Below are 11,010 nucleotides of genomic sequence, written 5' to 3' on the forward strand. Positions count from 1 at the left end.
CTAAGTGAGATATCTTTGAACCTCCTCTACCAGCTCTGATAGGTTTCCACAAACCACCATTAGTTGCAGTTGTTATGATATGTGTTGATTTTTCCATGGCCATTACAAAGAGATATGGTGAAAGGGGATCCCCTTGGCGCAAACCTCTTGATAGGGTAAAATCCTCAGTTTCCCCTCAATTCCACATATCATTTATGCAACTAGTTGACAGACATTTCATAATAATATTAATAAGAGCTTCTAGAAAACAGATCTCCTCTAGAGTATGACACATAAACTGCCAACTAACCCTGTCATAAGCTTTGACTAAATCAATTTTGATAGCCATAAAAGCCTTTATCCCTCTCGTTTTATTCATTGAATGGATAAGTTCTTGCACAATCATAATATTATTTTGTATTTGCCGATTTGGAACAAAACTAACCTGAGAAGGAGAAATAATCTTTTCCACCACCTGTTTAAATCGAGAAATAATAGTCTTGGACAAGAGATTGTATAAGACTAAGCATAAAGAGATTGGCTCAAACTAAGTAACTTTGTCTGGTTTCTTAGATTTAGGAATCAACACCAAGAAAGTGGAATTAACATCATTAATCAGATCTGATGGATGAGACCACATAAGTTTTATAGCATTGCAAACTTGGGCTTTTACTTTACTCCATTGTCTCTGGAAAAAAATTGCAGGATAACCATCCATGCCTAGAGCTTTAAAGGCATTCATTTAAAATAGACATTTCCATATCTCATAATCACTAGGAAGAACCACTAACGCTTTCATTTCATCCTGATCCAAATTAGGCCACATATTTACTGAGCTGATCTATCTACGAATGGGCAGCTCCTTTAGAAAGAGATCTTTGTAAAAATTGCAAACATGTGCTTTTAGCTCCAAGGGATCCGTTATCCACTAATTCGAATCACTTTTAAGCTTTAATATCTTGTTGTTACACCTCCTCATTACAGTTTTGAGATGATAAAATTGAGTGTTTTTATCTCCATCTACAATCCATTTGTGCCTAGATTTTTGGAACCACTAAGTTCCTCTTGATCCAGCGTTATATTCAAATCATTCTGCAGATGCTCCTCTAACTCCGTAAGCCCCGGATTATCCCTTTGTTCCCTTAGAATTTGAATATCTTCAATTCTCCGAGAAAGCTTCTTTTTTCTATTATTAATGTTCCCAAAAACTTCTTTATTCCACTTTTTTAAATGAAGAGTAAAATTAGAAAGTATATGGTTAACCTCTATTTCTGCTTGCCATTTATCCTTCATTAGATTGCTATATCATGGATGATCCATCCAGGAAGCCAAGAATCTAAATGGATGATCACACCAGTGCATCGTTCGGCTTTTCAGGGATAGAAGTAATGGATTATGATCCGACAACATTTTAGGAAGAATCTGAACTTCAGAATCATCAAATTTTAGCCTCCAACTCACATTCGAACAAACTCTATCAAGCTTCTTGAACACCTATCCAGATGATTCCACTTTGGCACCTGCCATGTAAATTTAGAACCCTTACATTCCACATCCTCCACCTGACAACTATCCAAGAAAGCTTGGAACCTTTGACATTTAACAAAATTAGGAATCGAACTACCTATTTTTTCATTACTACTCCTTATATCAATGAAATCACCTACCATTAACCAAGGCTCACTGATTGACATGCTCATGTCTTTAACTTCCTCCCGCATCTCATGTCTTATTTCCTCATGAGGATTAGCATAAATAGCCGTACAAAGGAAGCTACTAAAGTTCTCAATTTCAATTCTCATGTGAATATACTGACGTGATTGGCTAATAATATCCATCTTAGTTATACTAAAATTCCACATCACCCAAATTCCACCCGCAAACTCGCTTGCTTCTTCAAAAATGGCTTTATCAAAATTGGTCTCGCTCATTAGTTTTCTACAATTTTTTATGCTTGTTCTTGTTTCCATTAAAACTACTAAATAAACCTTATGATTATCCACTAAAAGTTTGAGATTATGATCTAATTTAAACTTAGCCGCACCTCTGCAATTCCAAAAAATCAACGACATTAAATATGTTTTAAATTCTACGCAGGATGAGAATGCACCTGCACAGTACTGTTTGAGATCACTGCATTGTCATTCTCTCCAGCTAAATCCTTTCCAATTTCATACACCACTAAAAAGGATTTTGGGCCAGGATTAGGAGGTCTAGGCTCCCTCTCAATCTCCATCTCCTTGGTAGAATTCCCTGACATCATTTGGTCACCATCCTCAATGATTGGATCCTTCAAAGTATTCTGACTAGAATGAACATTTTGAGTTCGATTATGAGAGCTATCAATCTCCATAGGGTTCTCCACATAAATCTTATTTTCCAGCACTGTCCTTACTTCTCTTTGTATATTCCTCTTAATTTCCACCTCATTATTTTTTAAAACTTGTTCCTTCATGTAACCAGTATTACCACCCTTCCCCTCCCACACCAGTTGAAATTCAAAATCAGTCTCCACTAACTTGACTTTTTCTCATGTATTTTTTTTTAATAGTAACATTCTGATAAGGAAACCCTTGTTTGCTAGGTCCCTCCTCTATCTCCCCACTGACCATCATATCATCCTCGTTACTGACTCGAACTTACCAGTTTCAAACCTGTAGAAACTCTCATGATGTCTTCCTTTGTTGTATTTGTCTGAGTAGCTCCATTTTCCCCATTTTGTGTTCTTCCTCTTCGAGATCTTGTCACAACCATCCAAGGTCCATAACTGGACGATGTAGCCTCTCCTTCTATTCTGTTTGAGTCAACTTGGATACCATCTATGCTTGTTGTATCGTTTCCTTCCCTCAAACAATTCTCATCAGTCTTGGGAGCAAGGGTGCATGTTGAGAATTATAACCGTACTTGCCACAACAAAAGCATATAAGATGCAAACCCTCGTACTCCACTTGTTTATATCTCCCTTCAATATAATATTCACTCTTCAATGGTTGATTCATATCCAACTCTACACTCAATCTAGCAAACTTTCCTCTTGCAAGTGTCGTAGTCGCTGCATCTAACCTCACAAACTTCCCTAGCTAGTTACCAATGCTTTGCATCAGGGTAGAGTTCACATACTCTAAAGGAAACCCTGGCAATCTCACCCAAGCAGCGACCTTATTAATGGATGCCTGCTACGCCTGGAAATCCGGTTCCCACATTCTGACAGCCAGATAATGGTCAAATATGATCCAAGGTCCAGCCAACAGTGCAAATTCCATATCATCTTTCTTCTCAAATTTCACCATGTAATAATCATTCTCAATATCCGTCACATGTATCCTCCATTCCCTTGCCCACATATTTTCTAGCCTCTTTTCCATAAAGTTTACTAATACTTTCTTTCCAAGAAGCTTAACAATATGAGTTTGTCTCCATTTCCACGCCTTTTTTTTTTGAAATCATCAGATAACCTAAAATTTATCTTACCATTTTTAAGAGTCTCGATCGTTACCTCTGGTCATTGCAACTTATCTCCTTGTTGATCCTCCATCGTAACTTCTTCCTCCTCCAGATCTTGCTCATCCTCATATCCTCACTTACCGTTGTGTCTCATCAGAACTTCTTTGAAACTCGTATGGCCATCCATTCATTCCTCATCTCTCTGAGATAAAGTCTGATCATTAGAGAAGACATCATCTCCCCCCTTGACTTTCTTTCTAGGAGGAATGTTTTTATGCGGTGCTAATGATTTAATAACCATCTTTGTAGCTCCAGAATGTTTTAATTTATGCTCGCAATGTGGTTGGACTCTCATGTCGATCCGAATGAACCATCCTTTCCACGGAGGTAAATATGTGTCCGCTAGGTAAGAGGATAGCAAGTTACAAATTATGTCTTGGTAGGACATTTATTTTGATTACTATTCAATTGAACCGCTGGATCATCACTTATTCAATGAATAGATAGAATGAAAAAATCCAAAGAAAAATATGTACTTTGATCAAAATATGAAATCCCTTTTCTCCCACTTTACACCTTGGAACACACCGTTCTTATAGAGGGGCGCTTTCACACAATTCACAGCGTTCAACAAGCAATCGATATTTCACGATCAAGGGTATAGTACTCTTTGTAGTAGCGGTCGTTGAAGACTGTCAGTTTCATCCGCCATCAAACCACGAGTCGCCACCTTTTGCATGTCTAGGGTTCAGAGCTTTTTTTAGTTAAGCCTTCATTTTTTTTAACTCATAATTTATAAGTTAAAAATAATAAATTTAAAAGTAAAATTAAGTTATTTAGCAATTATATAATGATATTTATTTATTTTGATACATTGAAGTAAAAAAATTAATTTAAAAAGCCATAAATTAGTCATTGATAAAATAATTTTATTAGTTCTAATTCTAATTAAAATTACTATAAAGAGTCTATAATTGCAAATCTATATATTATTAAGGAAGCTTCATAATGTTTACCGAAAAAAAAGCTTCATAATTATTATTTTTAAAAAATTAGAAATAAATTCGCAAATAATAATATAGTATTTATTTCTCAATTTGTAAATAACCTTTAGGGGACGTTTGGTACAAAGTATTTTGTAGAATTCCCGGAAAACTGAATTTTTCTAAGTTTTTATTTTTCAGATATTATCGTAAACTGAATGTTTTCATCATATTTCTGAAAATCGAGATTCTTGGATAAAAAAATTTCTCATCTACCAAACGCCCTATAATTTTAGAAAAGACGTCATTTGGTGTGTAGAAAAAAAAAATTAGTTGCTGCCTAGATCTAGAACTAGATCTGAAATCTGAATCGATCTTTTTTTCTGTTTTGATCTTCTCTCCCAGATCCAGACGCAGTCTCCCTGATATAGTGATCTCCTCTACCGTGGTGGTGGTTTCTCCTATCATCTCTGATCTTCTCTCTCTCCTCTGTCGTGCTAATTCTTCTCTCTCCACTTTGTTTCGTCGCACTACCACCTCTTCTCTGTCGTTCTCTCTTGGGTAAGGGATGATGTTGTAAGTGCATAAGAAGAACAAGGAATGCCTGAGTTTGATAATATAACTTTTCATTAACTCCATTCAAATATATGTTTATACTTTGATAGTTTGATACTTTTGTTAACTTGTGTAATATTGACTTATAGATGTAATTGGTTGAATTATGTTAAGTATATTTTGAATCTTTGATGATTAATGGTTTGAATTTTTTAAATTTTTCATATAAAATATATATTTATATATTTTTTAATGTATAAAACTGGATCAGTGAAGTAATCTCATAACCTCTTAATTTAACCCACGACGCCGGACCTCATCCGAGTTTTTAAACAATGTATATGATCATAAAAATTGACCCAAGAACTTTGACATCGAGTATCCTTATTAGCCATAAAATTCGTATGGTGATTGTTATGGACCTGGGAAAGGCCCATGCCAGCAAGAGACCCAACCAGCACAAGCCGAAAGGTAAATTTTATAAATAGGAGCTAAAGACCACATGTATGACTGATCTCTCTAACCCTATTTCAATCAAACACGACAGTGCACACACACACCCCTTCTGGCTAAGGCCATCGTATAGTGTGTAGTGATTCGTTGTCCCCAAGATACCTAATTCATAGGTATCTAGAGAGAAAGCTATAGATTCAATATCAAACACTCGACCTACGGTCGGACACATCTGCACAAGGCAGAACAATGGTGCCGTCTGTGGGATACTTTTTCCTACTACTACGTGATTAAAGGTTGCAATGGTGAGGACAACAAGAAGTGGATTTCGACAACCTTCAAGATCGAACTCCAGACACCAACCTGATCCACCAATCAAAGAGGATCCGTTGAATCATCAGCCAATCGATACTGATGTGGTCCATGTTAGTGATGTGCATTCCGATTCGGCATCAATCCCAGCCGTTAACCTGGATGCCCCATACGTGCAGGGCTTACACCCGATGGAGGACCAAATAGCGAATGGCATGCAGGTCCCCAATGGCGAGGTATGTGATTCGCGAATAACAGATCTGGCTGTTGTTGCGGTCCTGCGAAGGATGGAGGAGATGGAGCGAAGGCACGAGCTCGAGAGAGAGCAAGGTGCTAGACAGATGCGCGAGTTAGAAGCTCGGCTAGAGCGAGTCTCTAACCCAAATCCAGAGTTAGCCATAACCCGGGTCGTGAATTATTTGAGGATCACAAATCCCCAGAACAATGATATAACCCAAACTCAAAGGAGGGATGTTGAAAGCGTACCTGGCCGACCTCAGAGGAACACTTCCAACACGGCTGGTGGCCAGGGACCCCAGCAGGGGGAAGGCCAGGATGGAGAGAGAGAAACGAAAAGACAGAGAGAGGACCCCGAACATCTGGATGGGAGGCGCCCATTTAGAAACCTAGATGATGTGATAGGGGTCTATAGGAGGAAATATCATCGGAGGCAATACAATGACAGCCCCTTCATGGACGAAATCGTGGACGCACCCTTTCCAGAGAACCTAAACTTATCAGAGATTCCTAAGTATGACGGGACACAAGATCCCTAGGTCCATTTGGATACCTTTGATACAGCAATGTATATTAAGGGAATAGAGAAACCTCTGATAACCCGGCTGTTCGCCACTACATTGACTAGAGCAGCTCAAGCATGGTTTTCATCTCTACTTTCGGGGTCTATTAGATCTTTTGAAGAATTTGGAGGGAGATTCCTGCTGAATTTTGCTACGAGCAAAAAGCAGCCCAAGTCAGAGTTTGCGCTGGGAAAGATAAGACAGCAACCCGAGGAATCCCTGCAAAAATACCTAGACCGTTTTAAAATGGCCGCCCTACAAGCGCCCGAGTTATCTGAGAATGTCCATTTGCATCTGGTAATTGCAGGGCTACATGGCTCTTCTAGATTGGCTAAATCAGTGTACAAAGACCCAGTCCGGACTTTAGTCGAGTTCACTACACGATCTAAGAAATACTTGGAGCTGGAACAAATGGAGGTTGAAAATGCGGAGCGAAGGCAATACCAAGGCCAAATAGAAAAACCTGGAAACTGGAAGCAAAATGATTTCCGGGGTAAACAGCCAGAAGAGAAGATTTCAACAAAGGGGAGATTTGACAGATATGTGCCTCTGAACTCATCCAGATCACAAATCTTGAGGGAGGTAGCATCCACCAAAATGAAGAGAGTAGATAGGCCTCGGCCATTGCTGAATCCAGCCGGGTTGGACTAATCTCGGTACTGTGCATTTCATGATGGCCCTGGTCACACCACTGATGAATGCTGGGATCTCAGAGACACAATTGAAAGGTATATCAGAGAGGGAAAGTTACGTCAGTATCTGATAAGAACTCAAGGATGGAAGAATAAAAAGAAGAGAAGAGGGGGCGGCCTATGAGCCCGCCACGGGAAAAGAGATTCAGAGAAGAAGGCCGAGGTAAGAAGCCGGCCAAAGAAGACGATGAGTTCATAGAACCTGAGTTCGAACGCAATGTGATTAGCGGAGCTTTCGGTGGAGGAGGTGATACCTGAATGCTAGGAGGAAATACTTAAGAGAGGTGCTTTCAATACGAGAGTGGCCTAAGTTTAAAGAAACCGAACCGAAGGCACCACTACTGTATTTCACTAAAAAAGAATTGGAGGAAGTAATGCCGGGACACATTGACGGGTTAGTTATCACTGGAACGTTAGTCAATTATAAAGTCAAAAAAATGTTCGTAGATAACGGCAGCTGTGCCGACATAATGCCACATGTGGCAGGCATTCCAGAAAATGAACCTGGATGAAGAGGATTTGAAACCTTGCAACACGGCTTTGATCGCGTTCAATGGCCGTAACACTATCCCTAAAGGGTACATCGACCTGAGGCTTACTTTGGGAACAAAGGAGGCCTACAAGTCAGAAAGGATAAGATTCATAGTAGCTTATTTCCCTTCGGAATATAACGTGATCCTCGGAAGGCCAACTATCCACGATTGGGATATGCTCGTTTCCACCAAACATCAGAAGCTCAAAATGATTGGTAAGCGAAACACGGTCATCACCATTGCTGGGGATCAAAAGGAATTTCGGGACTGCTACTTTAAGTCAGTTAGGGCAGTGGGGCATGACCTTAAAACTCTGGCCGAGGTAAACCCCAGCAGTAAGCAAGATAGTTCAAGGAAGAAGGGAAAGGCACCGATCAATATGGTAGAGTTGGACATGAGGGATGACACTCAGATCCCGAGACCAGAACCCGATGGAGAGCTGGAAGAGGTAATCATTGGAGAGGAAACCCAAGCAATCAAGATTGAAAAGAGGCTGGCGATTGAAGACAAAGTTCGAATCACTGAGTGCCTAAGGAGGAACATGGACGTCTTTGCTTGGAAATCCTCAGAGATACTTGGGGTGGACCCTCATTTTTGTTGTCACAAACTTGTCAAGGAAGCTCAGCGCAGGACGACGGCAAGTATTGGAAGATCATGTCAAGGAATTGTTGGAAGCAGGGTTAATCAGAGAGATACAATACACAACCTGGCTATCTAACGCGGTGATGGTCAAAAAGCCAAATGGGAAATGGAGGGTGTGTACGGACTACATGGATCTGAATAAAGTATGTCCTAAAGATGCATACCCCATGCCCAATATAGATCAGCTCGTTGACAACTCATACGGGTTCCAGATGTTATCCTTCATGGATGCATATTCAGGGTATAATAAAATCCTACTACACCCCGAAGACCAGAAGAAAACTGCTTTCATCGCAGAAAAGGAAAATTACTGTTATAATGTGATGCCCTTTGGATTGAAGAACTCGGGGGCCACCTACCAAAGAATGATGAACCAAGTGTTCGCAGATCAGCTCGGCAAGAATGTGGAGGTGTACATAGATGACATGATAGTAAAATCGATTAACTCAGCAGTGCACATTGAGGATCTGGAGCAGACCTTCAGAAAACTATGGCAACATAGCATTCGGTTAAACCCGGCCAAGTGTGCTTTTGGAGTCCTTGCAGGAAAGTTTCTAGGATTTATGTTGACTCACAGAGGCATCGAAGCTAACCTGGACAAATGTAGAGCCGTGCTAGAAATGAAGTCACCAGCAAGAAAAAAGAAGATCCAACAGTTGACTGGAAGGCTAGCTTCTCTCACTAGGTTTTTGCCTTGATCTGCGAAAACAACATTACCTTTTTTCAAGCTTTTACGAAAGGAGGTGCAATATGGGTGGACCTCAGAGTGTTAGGCAGCATTCCAAGAAATAAAAAAGCAGCTGGCATCACCACTAGTCTTATCTAGTCCAAGAGAAGGGGAGCCACTGATAATATATCTTTCTCTGGTAGATGTTGCTGTTAGCTCGGTCCTAGTTTAAGAAAATGAGGAGGGACAACAACCGATTTACTTCGTAAGTCGGCTCTTGCAGGGAGCAGAGATCCATTATCATAAGTTAGAAAAGGTGGCTTTCGCCTTACTAATCTCGGCTAGAAGACTCAGAGCATATTTTCAAGGACACCGGATTGTAGTCAGGTCAAACTTGCCAATTCGACAAATCTTGCATAAGCCTGACTTAGCAGGAAGAATGATGGCCCGGGCTGTGGAATTATCAGAATTTGACATAGTTTTCGAAAGCCGAAAAGCAATCAAATCTCAAGCACTGGCAAATTTTGTCAGAGAGCTTACTTCAATCCAAAAAGAGAGCTCAACAAACCCAGACACCTGGAAAATCTACGTGGATGGATCCTCAAACTCCAAAGGTAGCGGGACCGGGGTAATTATTGAGAACCCGGAAGGGGTTTCGGTTGAATACTCCATGCAGATGAAATTTGAAACATCAAACAACCAGGCAGAATATGAAGCATTCATAGCCGGGCCTCAGCAAGCCAAGGAGCTCAGAGCAAGGAGACTGCAAATCTATAGTGATTCGCAAGTGGTCACCTCCCAGATTGCAGGAAGCTACCAAGCTAAAGGACCGTTGTTAGCAAAATACTTGAATTCCGCAAGGCAGTTAATAGCAGAGTTTGAAAAAGTAGAGGTCAGTCATATTCCAAGAAATGAAAATAGCAGGGCTGATATACTGTCAAAGCTGGCAAGCACTAAAGGTTGGGGAAACCACAGGACAGTGGTTGAGCAGAATATCCCAGAACCTACATGTGTCATGCAGATTACCGAAGGCAAAGATTGGTGTAGTACCATTATTGACTACATAGAAAACGGGACGCTACCCCCCCAAAAGGAGGAAGCTAGGAAGCTGGTTAAGGATGCAGCATTGTACACAATGGTAGAAGGGAAACTTTACAAAAAAGGAGCCTATTCCCCCTTACTAAAGTGTCTAAGCTCGGATAAAGCGAAATATGTCCTATCTAAAATTCATGAAGGAATCAATGGCCAGCACGTTGGAGGCAGGGCACTAGCCCGTAAAGCTCTCAGAGCAGGCTATTTCTGGCTATCCATGAGTCAGGACGCGAAGGAACACGTGCAGAGGTGCGATCAATTCCAGAAGCACGGTAAGAACCTGTTGGCACCACCAGAAGAGTTAAGTTTGATCACGGCTCCATGGTCGTTCTTTAAATAGGGGATGGACCTCTTGGGTCCATTCGCAACGGCTGAAAGACAGTTAAAATGGTTAATAGTGGCTGTTGATTACTTTACTAAATGGATAGGAGTAGAGCCAGTGGAAACAATTACCACGACAAGGGTGCAACGTTTCTTCGAGAGGAACTTGATCTGCAAGTTTGGGATTCCAGCCGAGGTGGTTACCGACAACAGGACCCAATTCACAAGCAAAACTTTACAAGAATTAATGGCAAATCTTCACATCCGGCATCGTTTTGCGTCTGTAGAACATCCTCAGTCTAACGGCCAAGCCGAGGCGGCAAATCAGGTCATCATAGCCGGGTTACGTAAAAGATTGGAACAATGTGCCAAGGGGAAGTGGGTAGAAGAACTATGGTATGTACTATGGGGGTACAGAACCACGATGCAAACTTCTACCGGAGAAAGCCCGTTCAGGTTAACCTACGATACCGAGGCCATGATCCCAGTGGAGTTAGGAGAACCGTCATGGCGAAGGGTCCAAGCTTTATCACAAAA

General features: G+C 40.8%; 2 protein-coding genes across 2 annotated transcripts; one reads left to right on the plus strand and one right to left on the minus strand.

Annotated features, from left to right (window-relative positions):
• Positions 1-999: 999 nt before the first annotated feature.
• Positions 1,000-1,910, minus strand: LOC133298652 (uncharacterized). Its single transcript, XM_061497979.1, has 2 exons — positions 1,441-1,910; positions 1,000-1,279 (listed from the first exon to the last, which is right to left on the minus strand). The coding sequence occupies exons 1-2, from the start codon at positions 1,908-1,910 to the stop codon at positions 1,000-1,002; spliced, it is 750 nt and encodes a 249-aa protein (XP_061353963.1).
• A 7,592-nt stretch (positions 1,911-9,502) lies between these two features.
• Positions 9,503-10,869, plus strand: LOC133298653 (uncharacterized; the record flags this gene model as incomplete). The annotated part of the gene is made up of 2 exons (XM_061497980.1): positions 9,503-10,424; positions 10,581-10,869. Coding segments are annotated over exons 1-2 (1,211 nt in total), but the record flags the coding sequence as incomplete, so codon positions are not given.
• Between the last annotated feature and the right edge of the window lie 141 nt (positions 10,870-11,010).

The sequence above is a fragment of the Gastrolobium bilobum genome, unplaced genomic scaffold (assembly GCF_033153095.1).
Source record: "Gastrolobium bilobum isolate Gb01-03AN ecotype WA unplaced genomic scaffold, APGP_CSIRO_Gbil_v1 utg10414, whole genome shotgun sequence".
Classification (NCBI taxonomy): Eukaryota; Viridiplantae; Streptophyta; class Magnoliopsida; order Fabales; family Fabaceae; genus Gastrolobium; species Gastrolobium bilobum.